The sequence below is a fragment of the Saccopteryx leptura genome, chromosome X, assembly GCF_036850995.1.
Source record: "Saccopteryx leptura isolate mSacLep1 chromosome X, mSacLep1_pri_phased_curated, whole genome shotgun sequence".
NCBI lineage: Eukaryota > Metazoa > Chordata > Mammalia > Chiroptera > Emballonuridae > Saccopteryx > Saccopteryx leptura.
The window spans coordinates 71,523,508-71,542,261 of NC_089516.1; the positions used below are offsets into that span (position 1 = coordinate 71,523,508).

Sequence of the window (18,754 nt, forward strand, 5' to 3'; positions counted from 1 at the left end):
AAAGCCCTCAGCATCCATAACTGCATATCATTATTACAAATATTAAAATAGTTCACGTATATCACCTCCATTGAATTTCACACATAACTACTCTATAAAGTGAATAGAGCTAGTTTTATTATTTCCATTTTACATATGAGGGATTTTAGACTTAGAGAAAAGGAAGGGCTTGCTTATGGTCTATACTTCCTAAGGGTTATAGTCAAAACTAAAAATCAGATGTTCTGATTTCCTTTCTAGTATTCCAATTATATTATCCTTGTGACCTTCATCAGGCTGGAAGGCTACCTGTGCTCCTTTCCTGGATATACTGTTTCTCTGCTGCCAAGTCCTTTCTTATTTTCTTGTTAGGAAAAAGCTGTGAATGTCCCATAGCAGCAGGCAAACATCATTTCACTTTCCTTCTATAGAGAGAGTATCAGTATTTTCCCAATGCCTTCTGTCAGCACAACTGTGAAAGCTGAGATATGGGTCAGCCAGGAAATTGTGACTGGTAGCAACAGCTTATGTGGCATAGGAAGGTAAAAAAAGCCCAGGGACCGAAGAATTTAACATCTAACAAGTTCCACAAGACCTGAGAGTCCATTATTCACTCCCCGAAGACCACATTATCCTGATTGGTAAACTCTCCTCTTTCCAGGCTTTTCTGCCTTTAAGGTTGTTAGAAAGTTCATTATATACTCAGAAGAGAAGTCCTCAAGTCCATGACATTGTCTTCCCTCCACTGAACCATCAGCTCCCACTCTTCATTGGGGCATTCTATTGGCTCTTTCTAAAGGGAACAGGAAGGTTCTCCTTGTCTTTGAGACTTCATCCAGAAAGAAGCAGTGGTGTGTGAAGATGGGTGGAGCAAGGAGGATGCATTCTGATTTAGAGTTTTGTGCTTGACTGCCCAGTTCATTCTATCTCTCCTTAATAACAGGATGGTGTCCTGGCCCACCCACCAGGACTCTTTTTCCTCTTCTGCAGGCTAGCCTCCAGTGGGGCTTGGAGTCACTGTGTCTCTTTTCTTTGCTAGGTGGAGAAGGGACTGACCTGTCAAATTTCAAACATCCTTTTCTAAAATTAAACCCCAGTAGGCAGCCATCTTACCTCCAGAGGATGTGTTAAGGCTATGAGATTAGAAGTATAACCAGGATTTGCTTTTTCCTAAGAACTTAGTTACTTTAATTAGAGTAGGTAACCTCATTGTATCCTCATTCTTCCCCTTCCACTAAGAAGGAATTCAAAGAATCAACCCATAATATTCTACTTTCTTTTCTAATTACAATCATTTCCCACAGTTCAAGTTAGCTTCTTTATTATCTCATTGTATTCTGAAAAAATTTCAACTTACTGCTGCCATAAAGAGCTATAGGCTAAAGGCCTTGTCTCAACTCTTAGACACCATTTCCAGCCTGAAGCATGGTTACTATGATCTGAGAGGTAGATTAAAAAGGTGCCCCTGAAGAAGATATAAGAGGGTCTTTATCACACTGTAAATAGCTCTTGAGTTACTCTCTAGAATCAAGTCAGTTTCCTTAAGTCCACAGAAAGACAGCAGTTCTGGACTAAGAATTAGGAAACGTAGGGTGCAAGTTGGATAATGATCCTTAACCAGTTAGAAGACTGAAGGTGGATTATGCCTTGTAAAATGCAATCGTTTGTATAGGTTAAAGTACTGTATCATTATAGTCATTAGGACTGGAATTAGATTTCTTCTCTATATATTTCTACTTCCTGCTCTGCCTTCACAAGATGCAATAGGTGTTTAAATTCCCATTCTTGTGTGTCAGTCTCATCCCTGGATTTCAGTGACACTTAACATGTGAAGGAGAGAGAAGAGTGTTCATTTCCTTAAAGTGTAGCTTCAGTAGAAATGATTTTCAGTTGAAAGAAAGCCAACAATATATTCATGGGAGTTTACCCAATGGTAACAGTAACTAACCCCAACTTCATGAAAGAAGGAAACAGAATTCATCCTGAGGTCAAATTCAATATTTAGTTCAGTCCAACACATTTACCAAGTCTACTCTGTGCCTAGCACTGTCCAAACATAATAATAGTAAATTATCATACCAAATGACCACAAAGTAAGTAGCTTAAAACTAAAGAAATGTATTCTCTCATAGGTCTGGAAGCCAGAAGTTCAAAATCAAATTGTTGGTAGGGACATGCTCCCAATGAAGGCTCTATAAGAGAATCCTTCCTTGTCAGTTCCAGTGTCTGGTGGCTCCTCCCTCTATTCCTTGGCTTGTTGCTGCATAACACTGATCTATGCCTCTGTCTTTACATAACCTCCTCCCTTCTGTCTCTATGTATGTCTTCTCCTGTCTTTTATAAGGACATATATAATTTGACTTAGGATATACCAGTGGATATAAAGTGGTATATTCTTGCTGTGATGGACTTGGGCAAAATGTTTCAAGTGCCTGGAAAATGTTTGTACACTTTGACCCAATAATTATGCATCTCACGATCTTATCCAGTGAATAAGAAAATATTTAAATATAAAGAAACTTGTTGCCACATTATTTTAAATAACAAAATAAAAAATTATAAATACCTAATAAAAATAGTTAAATAAATAATAAAAACCAATATTATACTACCATTAAAATTGTTTATGCAGAGTTTTTAATAACATGAGAACATAATAATATAATCTAAAATAGAAAAATAGATAAATTGTATTTGATTTATAAGTACAGCTATATAGTAACAATGTATACTCACATAGAAAAAGGATTGTAAGTAAATGTTTCATTGTTCCTGGTGGTTCTTTCTGGGTTATAGGTCATTATTATTATTTTTTGTCTATTTTCTCTCATATTTTTGAAAAATGTTTTCAGTTGGTATGTATTACTTCATATCAACCTAAAGAAGATTCAGTAATCCAGATCTGTTTAGAAACATATGAGTTGAGGGTAAGCACTCAGTCTGTGCTTTTTCCACCTGGATCTCTAGTGCCTAGCACAGAATAGATACTAAATATTAAATGTTTGACTGAATGAAAGTACCAGCTACAAATAGACTACACTTGGGCCACTAAGTACCTTTAAGTTTTTTTTTACATGTCCTTACCACAAACCACTCATAGTAACAGAGTGACAGCTGCTGTTCTCTCATACACTGATACATAGTGAGCAGGCTGACAGCTGCGGGGCAGGGGCAGAAGGACAGGGTTGGGTGAGGGAGGTGGAAGGATAGAGCAAAAAATGACAAAAAAAAACACAACAAAACAACCTCATGGACACAGACAACAGTGTGGTGATTGCAGGGGCGGGGTGGAGGAGAGTATAAGCAGGGTAAATGGTAATGGACAAACACTTGTGGGAGATGGTGAATACACCATACAGTGTACAGAGATGTGTTGTAGAATTGGGCATCTGAAACCTGTAAAATTATGTTAACCAGTATCACACCAATAGAATTCAATTTAAAATAATAAAAATAAAATATTATGTAATTCAAAAATAAAAAAAGAATGCCCAATGAATCTTAGCATAGCCTTTTTGGCTCCATACATACTCTAATAGAAGAGAGCTAAACTTTGATATTCAATATTTATGTTTATCATTCGATCCAATGATAAACAATTAGTTGAGCAAGATATCCCCTATGAACTTCATCTCAGAAATGAGAGTAATAACAATACCTACCTCATAGACTGTTTTTTAAATTTATTTTTTTATCAATTTTAATGGGGTAACATTGATAAATCAGGGTACATATGTTCAGAAAAAACATCTCCAGATTATTTTCACATTTGATTATGTTGCATACCCCTGACCCAAAGTCAAATTGTCTTCCATCACCTTCTATCCAGTTCTTTGTGCCCCTCCCTTCCCCCCTTTTTCTCCTTCCTCCCTTCCATTTCTCCTCCTTCCGGTTACCATCACATTCTTGTCCATGTCTCTGAGTCTCATTTTTATGTCCCATATAGTTCTTAGTTTTTTCTGATTTACTTATTTCACTCCATATAATGTTATCAAGGTCCATCCATGTTCTTGTAAATGATCCGATGTCATCCTTTCTTATGGCTGAGTAGTATTCCATAGTATATATGTACCAAAGCTTTTTAATCTACTCGTCCACTGACAGACACTTGGGCTATTTCCAGATCTTCGCTATTGTGAACAATGCTTCCATAAACATGGGGGTGCATTTCTCCTTTTGGAACAGTGCTACGGTGTTCTTGGGGTATATTCCTAAAAGTGGGATAGCTGGGTCAAAAAATAGTTCAATTTTTAATTTTTTGAGGAATCTCCATACTGTTTTCCAGAGTGGCTGCACCAGTCTGCATTCCCACCAGCAGTGCAGGAGGGTTCCCTTTTCTCCACATCCTCGCCAGCACTTATTCTGTGTTGTTTTGTTGATGAGCGCCATTCTGACTGGTGTGAGGTGATATCTCATTGTGGTTTTAATTTGCATTTCTCTAATGATTAGTGATGTTGAGCATTTTTTCATATGCCTATTGCCCACCTGTATGTCCTCTTTGGAGAAGTGTGTATTCATCTCTTTTGCTCATTCTTTGATTGGATTGTTTGTCTTCCTGGTGTTGAGTTTTACAAGTTCTTTATAAATTTTGGTTATTAACCCCTTATCGGACGTGTTGCTAAATATGTTCTCCCATTGTGTAGTTTGTCTTTTCATTTTGTTCTTATTGTCCTTAGCTATGCAAAAGCTTTTTAGTTTGATATAGTCCCATTTGATTATCCTGTATTTTATTTCACTTGCCCATGGAGATAAATCAGTAAATATATCGCTGCGAGAGATGTCGAAACTTACTACCTATGTTTTCTTCTAAGATGCTTATGGTTTCATGGCTTACATTTAAGTCTTTTATCCATTTTGAGTTTACTTTTATGAATGTGTAAATTGGTTTCATTTTTTTGCAGGTAGCTGTCCAATTTTCCCAACACCATTTATTAAAGAGGCTGTCTTTACTCCATTGTATGCTCTTACTTCCTTTGTCAAATATCAGTTTACCGTAAAGCTGTGGGTTTATTTCTGGGTTCTCTGTTCTGTTCCATTGATCTATATGCCTGTTCTTATGCCAGTACCAGGCTGTTTTGAGTACAATGGCCTTGTAGTATAACTTGATATCAGGAAGTGTGATACATCCAGCTTCATACTTACTTTTCAAGATTGCTGAGGCTATTCGTGTTCTTTTTTCATTCCATATAAATTTTTGGAATATGTGTTCTATATCTTTAAAGTATGTCATTGGTATTTTAATTGGTATTACATTGAATTTATAAATTGCTTTGGGTAATATAGACATTTTGATGATGTTTATGCTTCCTAACCATGAACATGGTATATGCTTCCACTTTTTTGTATCTTTCTTGATTTCGTTATCAATGTTTTATAATTTTCTATGTACAAGTCTTTAATCTCCTTGGTTAAAGACTAGGTACTTTATTTTTTTTTTTTTGTTGCAATAGTGAAGGGGATTGTTTCCTTAATTTCTCTTTCTGACAGTTCATTGGTGTAAAAATGTGCCTCTGATTTCTGAGTGTCAATTTTATATCCTGCCACCTTGCTGAATTCATTTATCAGGTCCAGTAGGTTTTTGACTGAGACTTTAGGGTTTTCTATATACAATATCATATCATCTGTAAATAATGATAGTTTTACTTCTTCTTTTCCAATTTGGATGCCTTTTATTTCTTCTTCTTGTCTGACTGCTATGGCTAGGCCTTCCAGGACTATGTTGAATAAGAGTGGTGAAAGGCACCCCTGCCTTGTTCCTGATCTTAAGTGGATTGCTTTTAATTTTTACCCATTGAGTATGATGTTGGCTGTGGATTTGTCATAAATGGCTTTTATCATGTTGAGGTATATTCCCTGTATTCCCACTTTGCTGAGAGTTTTGATCATGAATGGGTGCTGGATTTTATCAAATGCTTTTTCTGCATCTATTGAAATTATCATGTGGTTTTTGTCCTTCCTTTTGTTTATGTGATGAATCACATTGATTGATTTGCAAATATTTTACCAGCCTTGCCGCACCAGAATAAATCCCACTTGATCATGGTGTATGATTCTTTTCATATATTGCTGGATCCGGTTTGCTAATATTTTGTTGAGTATTTTAACATTTATATTCATCAAGGATATCGGTCTATAATTTTCTTTCTTTGTGTTGTCTATGCCTGGTTTTGGAATCAGAATTATGCTTGCCTCAGAAAAGGAGCTTGGAAGTCTTCCCTCCTCTTGAATTCTTTGAAATAGCTTAAGGATAAGAGTTAGTTCTTCTTTGAATATTTGGTGGAATTCACTTGTGAAGCCATCAGGCCCAAGACTTATTTTTTGGGAGTTTTTTGATAACTGTTTCAATCTCATTTGTTGTAATCTGTTTGTTTATGTTTTCTGATTCTTCCAGATTGATTTTTGGAAGATTGTATGTTTCAAGGACTTTGTCCATTTCATCTAGATTGTTGATTATTTTGGCATACAGTTCTTCATAGTATTCTCTTACAATATTTTGTATTTCTGTTGTTTCAGTTGTTATTTCTCCACTCTCATTTCTAATTTTATTTATTTGAATCCTCTCTCTTTTTTTCTTGGTGAGTCTAGTTAAAGGTTCATTGATCTTGTTTACCTTTTCAAAGAACCAGCTCCTGGTTTCATTGATCCTCTGTATTGTTTCTTTAGCCTCTATGTCATTTATTTCTGCTCTGATCTTTATTATTTTCTTCCTTCTACTATATCTGTGCTTTACTTGCTGTTCTTTTTTTAGTTCCTTTAGATGCAGGGTCAAGTTATTTATTTGAGCTTTTTCTAGCTTCTTAAAGTATGCCTGTATAGCTATGAACTTCCCTCTCAGTACTGCGTTTGCTGTGTCCCATAAAATTTGCGTTGTTTTATGTTCATTATCATTTGTTTCTAGGAATTTTTTTATTTCTTCTTTGATCTCATTCTTAATCCATTCGTTCTTTAATAGCCTGCTATCTAGTTTCCATGTGTTTGAGAATTTTTTAGTTTTTATGTTGTGGTTGATTTCTAGTTTCATGCCATTATGATCAGAGAAAACGCTTGATATGATTTCAATCTTCTTAAATTTGTTGAGACCACTTTTGTGCCCTAACATGTGGTCTATCCTAGAGAATGTACCATGAGCACTTGAAAAGAATGTATATTCTGCTGCTTTAGGGTGAAATGTTCTGAAGACATCTAATAAATCGAGTTGGTCTAGTGCAGGGGTCTCAAACTCAACTCAGCATGTGGGCCGCAGAGCAAGATCACAGCCGTTCGGCGGGCCGTACTAGGTCTACAAAAGACAACTGTTACGCAACACTTTTCTCACTGCAGTTGAAAACAAAAAAAAATCAGTACAACAAGCACAATCATACATGCAGTTTACTCAGTGTCACAAAACAACCAGAAACTGTAGTTTGCATCACAACTGCTGTTAACTAAGCTAATATCTAGCTAGGATGCTAGAGAAATGAAAAATACAAGTAGGCCCCTAGGCTTACTTAATTTTATCCAAAATATTTTGAACTTCGTGGATTAGTCTGTGGGCCGCACAAAATTGTTCGGCGGGCCGCATGCGGCCCGTGGGCCGCGAGTTTGAGACCCCTGATCTAGTGTGTCCTTTAAGTCTTTGTTAATTTTCTTTCTTCAGGATCTATCTAGTGATATTAGTGGGGTATTGAAATCCCTTACTATTATACTATTGCTGTGATCTCACCCTTTATATCCATCAAAGTCTGTTTTATATATTTAGGTTCTCCTATATTAGGTGTTTAGATATTTTTAATGGTTATATCTTCTTGTTGGATTGCTCCCTTTATCATTATGTAGTGGCCTTCTTTATCCCTTAATATAGCCTTTGTTTTAAAGTCCATTTTGTCTGATATAAGTATTGCTACCCCAGCATTTTTTTCATTTCCATTTGCATGAAATGTTTTTTCCATCCTTTTACCTTCAGTCTATGTGCATCCTTTGTTTCAAGGTGTGTCTCTTGTAGACAGCATATGTACGGGTCCTGTGTTCTTAACCATGCAGCTACCCTATGTCTTTTGATTGGATCATTTATTTCACTTACATTTAAGGTTATTATTGATATGTAGTTCTTTCTTGCCATTTTATTCTTTAAAACTGTATTTCTCTTTGCTATATTCTTTTCCTACTTTGATCTGTTTACAATAGGCCCCCTAACATTTCCTGCAGCATTGGTTTGGTTTTAATGAATTACTTGAGGTTTTTGTGTTGTTGTTTTTTTGTCTCGGAAGCTTTTTATTTCTCCTTCAATTTTAAATGATAGCCTTGCTGGATAAAGTAGTCTTGATTGTAAGTTCTTGTTCTGCATTACTTTGAATATTTCTTGCCATTCCCTTGTGGCCTCAAGTGTTTCTGTTGAGAAGTCAGATGTCATCCTTATGGGGACTCCTTTGTAGGTGATATTTTTTTTTCTAGCAGCTTTTAATATTTTCTCTTTATCACTTAGCTTTGGTATTTTAATTATGATGTGTATTGGTGTAGGTTTCTTTGGATTTCTCTTTAATGGAGTTCTCTGTGATTCTTCAAGTTGTGAGAGTTTTTCCTCCATTAATTTAGGGAAGTTTTCAGCTATGATATGAATGACCAAAGTCTCTAACCCTTTAGGGTTCTTTCTCTTTTTCTTCAGGAACCCCTATGATGCAGATGTTATTTCTCTTCATGTTGTCACAGAGCTCTCTTAGAGTTTTCTCAGACTTTTTGAATCTCTTTTTTTTTTCTGCTCTACTTCCATGCCTTTATTCAACTTGTCCTCCACCTCACTGATTCAATCCTCAGCTTCATCCATCTTGTTTTTAATTCCTTCCATTGTGGTCTTCATTTCTGACTTTGTATTTGTCATCTCCGACTGATCCTTTTTTAATATTTCAATGTCCTTTTTTATACTTGCTATTTCTCTATTTAGGTGTTCATAATGACCATCCATTGTTGTTCTAAGATCTCTAAGCATCCTAACAATTATTATTTTAAACTCTACATCAGGAAGTTTTGTTATTTCCATATCACTTAATTCATGTCCTGGAGGTTTCTCTTGTGGTTTCATTTGGATTGCACTTCTCTGTCTTCTCATTATGTCTGTGTGTTTGGGTGTACTGTTTGTAGAACTGGTTGAGTCTAGGCTTCATGTTGTCTGCTTCCAATTTTTAGTTGTGTTATTTCTAGGTGTTCTTTAGTTGTCATCAGCTGTTATTTGTAATCCACTTTCGGATTTGGCTTTTCTAGTAGAGCTACTTTGAAGTCTTGATTTGTTTGTTTTCTTCTTAATTTCCTTAACACGTGGTAGTCTTGTTTACTGATCTCAGCAGGGAGCTTATTTGAAACTGTATCCAGGAATGTGGTGGATGTAACCTGAGACTGTGAAGACCTGATCTTCCAGTTACTCTCTCTTGGGGTGGGGTGTTTTTCAGCTTCAGTAGGGGGAGGTGTATCTCAGATCTCCATGTTGACCTGAGTTACTGCCCCTCCTCCCCATTTCTTGTTTTCAGCTGTGTCTTGTTGTGCTGATTGGAGCTGGAGAGATGTCTGGATATGGGTCACCCAGAACTATTTTAGTCTTGTTTTGTGTGGAAGGATCAACCCCTTCCCCAGCTATGGCCACCTCTAGCACTGGATGAGTCAGCTTCTCAGGTCATCCCCTGCATTCCTCTGCTCCTCACCATCTGTCTTTCTCTCTCCCCGTTTGTTTTGGAAGACTAGCCAGCCCTTTCAACACACTTCATTCCCACGTCCGCAGGCAAGTGGCTGTGAGCAATATTTTCTGCTCTTTTCCAACCTCACCCCCCTCCATTCCTGTAAGCAGGAGAGACCCACAGCTCCTCTGCACTCCCTACCAGGCTTAGTGTGGCTTCTTCTTGCTCCTTGGTATTTGAGAGCTGTTATTGTAGTTTAGAGTTGGTTTTTCATGATGACTGTTCCTAAATTAATTTGTAATTCAGTTTGGTGGTATGAATGGGAGTCTTTGCATCTGCCTACTTCACTGCTATTCCCATCTCTCTTTCATAGAGTGGTTTTAAAGATTAAATGAGCTAATATAGTGGATGGTACATAGTAAGTATTGTGTAAGAGTTTACTAATATAATTATCATTGGTAGACTATCCACTCTGAGCCCAGTACAGTGCTAACGTCTGTGAAGGAAACAAAGGTTAAGCAGCACAGACTCAGTTTGAGAGAAATATTGGGTGGGACATGTGGAGAACAGACCACTCCTCTCTGTGGCTTCAGAAGTAGATGGTTTGGACATGGCACTGACAACTAGCAGAAACTTTACATTTATGTCTCCTATGTTCTCTTTGGCTTGCCCTGCAGTTACAACCTGTCACATTCACCTATGTAAGCCAAAACTGGGACCCCCGGAAAGGCTTCACTGTGACTCAACCTTCTTACCACTTCTACAGCAGCATACTCCAGTGCGTAGCCGAAGTTAATGGGAAGACACACAGGTCATTCTATCTCCCACAGCGTCTAGGTATGTGATTTTGTGCTTTTAAGTTAGGAAATGGGATCCTGCTGCTCCTAATAATCAATTTTTTATTTTTATAAACCTTACTTCAGCTATAGTCTCTTCCATATTATTTAATAACTAAAGCATTCTAAGAATTTATTTTAAGAACTATATGTATCTCAGTAGAAACACACTAACTTCTGTTACTTTACTCTCTTGGACTATTTTCAGTTGCCTAATCAGTTGATCCATAAAATCAATTGTTTATCAGTATCTAGCAATAAATTTTCAGCTTTTCTAAGATTATCCTTGCAAAACTATGAAATGATGGTACATATTGTGGCTAAATGATAGATTTCTTATAACTTTATATTACTGCTGCCCTTGTATAGAAGTAAAGATCGGCTTCTAACTCAGGAAGACCTTTTGCTCAGAGAATTCAGAAATGTAACAAAATTGGCATAAAAGGGCTTAAAGGCTTTAGAACCATTAAGAGGAAAAATGTCCGGAGGGATAGTTTATTAAATTGGGTATACAATTTCCTAAGCAGGATTATAAAATCCTTCTCACTAAAAATCCTCAAGAAGTAGGAAGATAATCTTTCTACCATCACCAAGCCTCTTGATACAATTTATATAAATTCTTATCTACTGGTTTCTGAATTTCTGAATCATGGAATCTTAGTGTTTGGTTTTAGTCTACATTTTCCATCTATAAGAAAAAAGAAAAATTGAGGATTCTAAAAAGTACTCCATAACCCAGATTTTTGTCTCATGCTTTCATCAGTATCATTATACCATCTGATCTATTTTCCAGAAACCAGGAGAGAAAATATCTCAATCAGATACAACCACCAGAGACTTCTAATGGGAGACACCCTTTTACTGCAATGTGTTGCAGAAACCACATTCAATGGACGAATCAAACTGAACTGGATTTTTAATCGGCAAGATGTAAGGACATTGTCCCTCCTCCAAACATTCACAAATCTGCCCCTCATCTATCCCTGCCACTCCTACTCAGTCCTTATTGTAGGTCAAGAACCAAGCAAAGTTCAAATTTGAATAACAAGCAGCTGCTGCATTTAAGGAAGCCAATCTTGTGAGGGACTTGCATTTCACTTTGTCCCATATCATAGTTCATTGGTTGCATATGTAAAGTAGAAGTGAAGGAAAAGTGCCAGCTCTTCATAAAGATTTTCTTTGCTTCCTGTTGAGCTGTGACAAATTAGGTACCTAAGAGTGTTTAATACCCTCAATTGAATTTATTTTATTTTTTCTTTCCCTCCCTATAGTCCAAGACAACACCCAAGTGTTGTGAAATTAAAAGAAAATTGTACCAAGGATCCCCTGTGTACAAGAGCTATAGTAACTTGACCATCTGGAATGTAACTATGGAAGACAAGGGTTTGTATATTTGCAGAGAAGACAACAACACTGCGCTGCAGGCCAACATCACGATCACAGTGTACAGTACGTAAAACTTTCAATCCTGAGTCTTCCCTGAGGACTGGCCCCGTCTACTCTCTTCCCACCATATGTGAGGAATTACTCAGGCATATCTTCATTTTCTCTCCCAGTATTATGGCCTCTAAGGCTTACAGTCCCAGTGCTTTTCTGCTTAAATCATAAAAACAAGCAAATAGCAGACAGCAGCCCCTTTTCTGTTCTTTTACTCTGGCATGGAGATTGTATGCTCGGTAGCATTGTGATTTAACCTACATACTTTTACATCCTGTTGTCTAGTTACAGCTGTATGATTCAGGATCTTAGGGTGAAGTAGCCCATCAGTATTTTGGCCCAAGTAAAGACTTGGTTCTTGAATTTTCTATCTTCTTTGCCAATTTTCTGTGATCTTGGACAACTTTCTGCATTCCCCTGGCTTTCATTTATCTCATCTATCATCGTCATCATCATTTTTTCTCATCATCATAATATAATGTTTGAGTGTGATTCCTGCTTATTTTTCTAATGTCAATCTGACTACATATTTCTTAGTGGAGAGAATTAAGTGTACTTCAATTTAGCCTGATTATCCTGTGTTCATGAAACTTTTCTTACAAAGACACATATACATACATACATATATGCACACACACCTACACTAACACATGTTCACACAAACACATTAATACCTATATCCATCCTAGCACAGTTATACAGACATAACTAATATTTGCATGTATACATAAAAACCCTAAGTCACAAATACTAATATCTATCCACACACATATACTTTGAAATACAAACATATACCGTCTGGATTTATTCTGTAATAAAAAATGTAACCACTTAAACTCAGTTCAGTGCTTTATATCCTGTTTTATAAGTGAATCTACTTATATTTTCTCAGTTCTTGATTCCAAATAGCTGCTAATATAAGCTGGGTTGCCTTCAGTTTCAAACAAGAGAAAACCTGACCCCCTCCCCCCCAAAAAAAACCCCCTAAACCGTAAGGACAATTATCTCACACAACAAGAAGTCCTGAGATTTACAGTTCCAGTACTGATTGACTTAGTGAATTATCAATGCCCTCTAGAAACCAGGTTCCTTCACCTGTTTTATTCTGACACTCTCAGTATCTTTGAAGTTTCTCTCATAGTTCCACAGTCTCAGACCTCTTATGCCAATAATAGTGTCTTAGTGGCAGGATAAAGTGAAAACCTCACAACCCGTGTCTCTTTTTGAGTTTTGAAAATCTTTCCCAGGAATCCCCTAGCTAATTTCTCCTTTTATTTTATTGTTTATTAATCCGTTCTCTGCACATGTCTAAATGATCGCTCAGCACAAAATAAGACTAACATGATTAGCCTACTTAAGTGGTTCTCAACTCATAAGAAGTACTGCATCTTGGGGGTATTAAAAATACATGAGAGTATTTTTTCTTTGTCAGAATGGTTGGGGATTACTACTGGTATTGATTGGATAAAGGATTATAAACATCCTTTAAAGTTCAGGGCAGTATTACATAATAAAGAATTATATCTTTAAAAATATAAACAGTCTGTCCTGTGGTGGCGCAGTGGATAAAGCATTGACCTGGAAATGCTGAGGTCGCTGGTTCGAAACCCTGGGCTTGCCTGGTCAAGGCACATATGGGAGTTGATGCTTCCAGCTCCTCCCCCCCCCCCCGTCTCTCTCTCTCCCTCTCTCTCTCCTCTCTAAAAATAAATTTAAAAAAATCCTATTTTAGCCTGACCAGGTGGTGGCGCAGTGGATAGAGCGTCAGACTGGGATGCAGAGGACCTGGGTTCGAGACCCCGAGGTTGCCAGCTTGAGCGCAGGCTCATCTGGTTTGAGGAAAAGCCCACCAGCTTGAACCCAAGGTCGCTGCCTCCAGCAAGGGGTTACTCGGTCTGCTGAAGGCCCGCGGTCAAGGCACATATGAGAGAGCAATCAATGAACAACTAAGGTGTTGCAACGCGCAATGAAAAACTAATGATTGATGCTTCTCATCTCTCTCCATTCCTGTCTGTCTGTCCCTGTCTATCCCTCTCTCTGACTCTGTCTCTGTAAAAAATAAATAAATAAAAATATAAACAGTGCCTCCCTTCAATCCACACTGAGAAATATCAGATTTATGACAATCAAGATCGATCTCTCTGGGGCTGGAAAGAATGTGTCTGCTAATGGGAAAGGTGAAAAAAATTATGACTTAGTTATACCTTCTTCCTCTGACTCCATCCCTTTTCTACTTCCAGAGAAACCATTCCTCAGGGTGAGCTACAAGAGAAGCCGCATTTATGAGGTGACAGCCGGACAAAATATGCTCAAAATGGCAGTAAGGGTAGATGCTTTCCCTCGCCCCAATGTGACCTGGTAAGTAGGCATTTCTTTCCTGAATGTTTCTGTTTTCCAGAGTCTCTTAATTCCCAACGTTAAGACCTGACTCTTCAATACATTCTTACTGATGGTCAACCATACAATAGACCCTGGTCTCGGCAGTGAGAACTCAGAAATATACTCTAAGCTAGGAATGGCCAACATATGGCCTGCGGGCTGGATCCAGCCATCCCAATGAGTTTATGTGGCTTGTGATTAAATTTTTAATATTCTCTGCTACGTTAAAATCTCAGCTACTCAGAAGTGGAAGTGTCTTTGATTATTGGAAATCAAGAAATTTAAGAGATAGTGATATGCAGAAAAGAATTCCATGTGAGACTAATCTAGGGTTAACTTCCAATAATTGGTCAAATGAATTTGCAATACTTCTTTATTTTTAAAAATATTCCATTATAAAGATTTACAACTTTTTTACTCTATACTCGATATGAACTGTTTGACGTTTAGCAGCTATGTGAAACCCACATTCTTTTAGGTGGAGTTTGCCAGTGCACACCCAAGGTCAAATAATTTGTTATTTTTGTGGTCAAGTGTGCTTAATCAAGTGGCATTGTAGCATAGACAATAGCTGCAGTTGATAACTGAAAATGTGTCCAGGCTGTTTATAAAACAAAATAATTGTTTTATTTGCAATATAACCCCTTAAACTCATTCTATTAATTAAATATTGTTGCAATTGATTGCAATACAGTTTGGATATTTATATGGTATATAATTATATTTTTATTAAAATAATATTGTATATTAAAATTTTTTACTCACATTTATTCATAAACAAATTACATAATAAAATTTTGTTTACTTAAATCATTTTTGTATTTAACATTTTTTAATTTTAATATTTCGTCCAGCCCATGAAAAAAGTTTTCTTTCTAATCTGGCCCGGGGGTAAAGACTGTTGGCCTTGCCTGCTCTAACCCCTACCTTACTTTCAAAATACAACCTCAGCAACTAGTGCTTTATCTACTCCTCCACAGGTTTCTTTGTTTGCTTCCTCTTTCCTTTATTATTTTTTTACAGGGACAGAGAGAGAGTCAGAGAGAGGGATAGACAGGGACAGACAGACAGGAACGGAGAGAGATGAGAAGCATCAATCATCAGTTTTTCGTTGGACATCTTAGTTGTTCATTGATTGCTTTCTCATATGTGCCTTGACCACAGGCCTTCAGCAGACTGAGTAACCCCTTGTTTGAGCCAGTGATCTTGGGCTCAAGCTGGTGAGCTTTTGCTCAAACCAGGTGAACCTGTGCTCAAGCTGGCGACCTCGGCGTCTTGAACCTGGGTCCTCTGTATCCCAGTCCGACGCTCTATCCACTGTGCCACCACCTGGTCAGGCCTCTTTCCTTTATTGATCGCTCAGGTATTTGGAGAAAATTAGTTTTCTAGTATGGAAAGAGAGGAGGAGATAAGGCTGGGAAGGTAGCCAAAGCCATTGTAGAATTCCACAATCTCAGATTTAGAAGGAGTCTGGAAGATGATCTTACCTGATCTAGTAGAGATCCTTGAGGGTAAGAAGTAACACAATAGAAAGAATATGGGCTTTTGAGCTAGAAAAACCTGTGTTTCAATTTCAGGTTATCACGTTATCAACAAGTTACTTAAAATCTTTAAGTTTCTGTTTCTTTAGCTGTAAAATCTTGGTGGTGATATCCTATGTTATATAATTATTCTGAGTAATAAATGATAAATTATGTTTTTTTTAAATTCCCTATTGCTTATTAAAGAAGGCAGTAGAGAACCATCAAATACTCTGCAGTCAGGAGTGATAGATTGGAAGCTAAGCTTTATGAATATTAATGTGGCCTTATGTGTGTCAAAAGATTTAGAATAGAAAAAGATGAGAAATATTTTATGGCATTACAGCAATAGCTCATATGAAACATTATATGGGTGTACATAATCTGGAGGCAATGGGAATATAAGAAGGAATGGATTTGGGGAACATTGCAGAGGCAGAATCTTCAAGACTCAGTATCCCATTAGATCTGCTTCACAGTTTTCAAGTTTGGTAGAATGTGAGACTGGTGGTGCTATTAACAGTCTGAGCTTCATCAGGATGAAAGGTAGTGTGGAAGGAGCAGGAAAAAACACCAATATTAGTTCATTTAGAGATAGTCAATTAACATTTTGAAATATGGGTCTGGCGCTTTGTGTTAAAGCTATCAACTGGGGTGTCATCAACAGGGAATGAATAAATGTACCTAAGCAGAGTGCATAGAGAGAAAACAGCCAAAAGGCAGAATCCAGGGCAACATTTATATTCAGTTGTTAAGCCTTTATTGGGCAATTACTGATGGTAACACAATACCCTATACATATTCAGCTTATTAGGAACTCTGACATTTATTATCCAAAGCCCCCTCTTTCCTTATTATAGCTGTCTGATGAAGTATTTTAAGTGCTTGCTCTTTAAAAAACATATTTAAGGGGGAGGGAAATAGAAGAAGAGTCAGTAAAGAAGAGAGATTAACAATGATTAGAACTGCCTCAGATGCTAGAGAGGAAGATCTGATCCCTAAAGTCAAACACTCCAGAAGATCTGAGGGTTATGAATGCTGAGAGAAGGCCACTGGCTTATATAATTATGGCATTGCTGATAAACTTGGAGAATATATTTTGAATGAGTGTCAGAGTGGAAAATCAGAGTTTCAAGTTTTAAGGAATGGATGGAAAGTGAGGAATTGGAAGCATGGGTGAAGCTGCTTTCCTAAAGTTTTGATTATTAAGATCCACCCATGCTGTCACAAAAGGCAAGATTTCCTTCTTTTTTATGGCTGAGTAATTACAATTGTGTAAGTGTACCACAGCTTTTTATCCACTCACCTAGTGATGGGCACTTGGGCTGCTTCCCCTTCTTGGTCATTGTAAATAACACTGCAGGGAACATAAGAGTGCATATATTCTTTTGTATTAGCATTTTGGGTTTCTTGGAATATATTTCCAGAAGTGAAATTGCTGGGCCATATATCAGTTCCATTTTTAATTTTTTGAGGAAACCCCATACTGCTTTCCACAGTGGCTGCACCAATCTGCATTCCCACCAACAACATGTGAGGGTTCCCTTTTCTCTACACCCCCTCCATCACTTGTTGTTTATTGATTTATTGATGAGAGATATTCTGATGAGTGTGAAGTGATGTCTCATTAGTTTGCTAAGTGAAATAAGTCAGTTAGAAAAATAAAAGTATCATATGATTTCACTTATATTTATAATCTAATGAGTACAACAAACTAACAAAGAAAATATAAACAGACTCATAGATATGAAGAACAAACTGACAGCTGTAAGAGTGGATGGAGCTTGAGGGGCTGGGTAAAAATGATGAAGGGATTAAGAAAAAAAGAAATATCATGGATATAGACAACAGTTTGGGTATCACAAGAAGGAAAGGGGAATGGGAGAATTAGAAAAGGGTAAGGGGAAAGATAAATGATAATAGAAGGAGACTTGACTTGGGGTGCTGAACACACAATACAATATACAGATGATGTAGTATAGAAATGTACACCTGAAAAAAAAGTTTTGACTATTAAGAAAAGAGGAAGAATACAGACTCAGTATTTTACTACCTTTATAGCTGTACAAAGGTGCTCCAGCTTGGGAATTTTATGCAGAGAGTTCTGCTCTTTGACTTCTCCTTGTTCATCATGATGAAACCTAAACAAAATGTCCCTGGGGTAGAAAGCTGGGTATTCTAGATGTCAACACTGTAGTAACCATTTATTTTTCATACTTCATAGGTTCAAAGATGGGAAACCACTTCCAGTAAACCATACCATTCAGCTTGACCCTCTTAAGTACAAACTCACAATCCTGGAAGTGAATATAAAGCATGCTGGTAACTATACTTTTGCTCTGAGCAACAGCAAGCATGGACTCTACAAAAATCTTACCATACAACTGATTGTCAATGGTAAGTTGTTGGGATTTGAAATCCATGCTACAATCCCAGGGACAGGGGTTTTGAAGATGCTTTTTGATCATCAGGTGTTGATTAACCCTCTATACTGATAGAATTTCCAGAGCTCTGAATAATTCATTTCCTGTCATTTTCTTTAAAACTAACCTCTTTTTTATTGAGAAAATATAATTTGAGGTAAGGAGAGCCAAAACTCCATCTTGGTATTTGTTTCTGTACATGAAAGGGAATGGAAAGAGGATTACCTTGTCCTCCATGGCTTGTCGTAGATCCACTCCTGCTGACTTCCCTTGAAAGTGGAACAAAATGATATAATCAGAAATTTTGAGCACAACCACCACTGTCTGCCTGTTAATGACCTTACTGCAATTTTATCCAGTGACTTGAAAGCCAGTGTGACTAATCTAGCTTATCTCTTCTTCCAAACCGATGCTCTATTTTAGTCTTTCTGTCTCTGCATTCTCTTCTAGCAGAAGACTTTCCTGCTATTATGAGCAGCCTAGCTTACCTTTCACCTACATGTTGGGCTTCTGGAAAGGAGAAGGGGAGTCCATGAGAA

The 18,754-nt window shown here is 37.2% G+C and overlaps 1 protein-coding gene across 4 annotated transcripts in view; it reads left to right on the forward strand.

Annotated features, from left to right (window-relative positions):
- Window positions 1-18,754, forward strand: part of LOC136386101 (vascular endothelial growth factor receptor kdr-like) — a 276,217-nt gene that overhangs the window by 101,653 nt on the left and 155,810 nt on the right. For all 4 annotated transcript variants that reach the window (XM_066357427.1, XM_066357429.1, XM_066357428.1 and 1 more), the window contains exons 5-9: window positions 10,298-10,457; window positions 11,250-11,386; window positions 11,728-11,905; window positions 14,134-14,251; window positions 18,017-18,189. In XM_066357427.1, coding sequence (XP_066213524.1) covers window positions 10,298-10,457; window positions 11,250-11,386; window positions 11,728-11,905; window positions 14,134-14,251; window positions 18,017-18,189 — 766 coding nt within the window. The remainder of the gene's footprint in view (window positions 1-10,297; window positions 10,458-11,249; window positions 11,387-11,727; window positions 11,906-14,133; window positions 14,252-18,016; window positions 18,190-18,754) is intronic.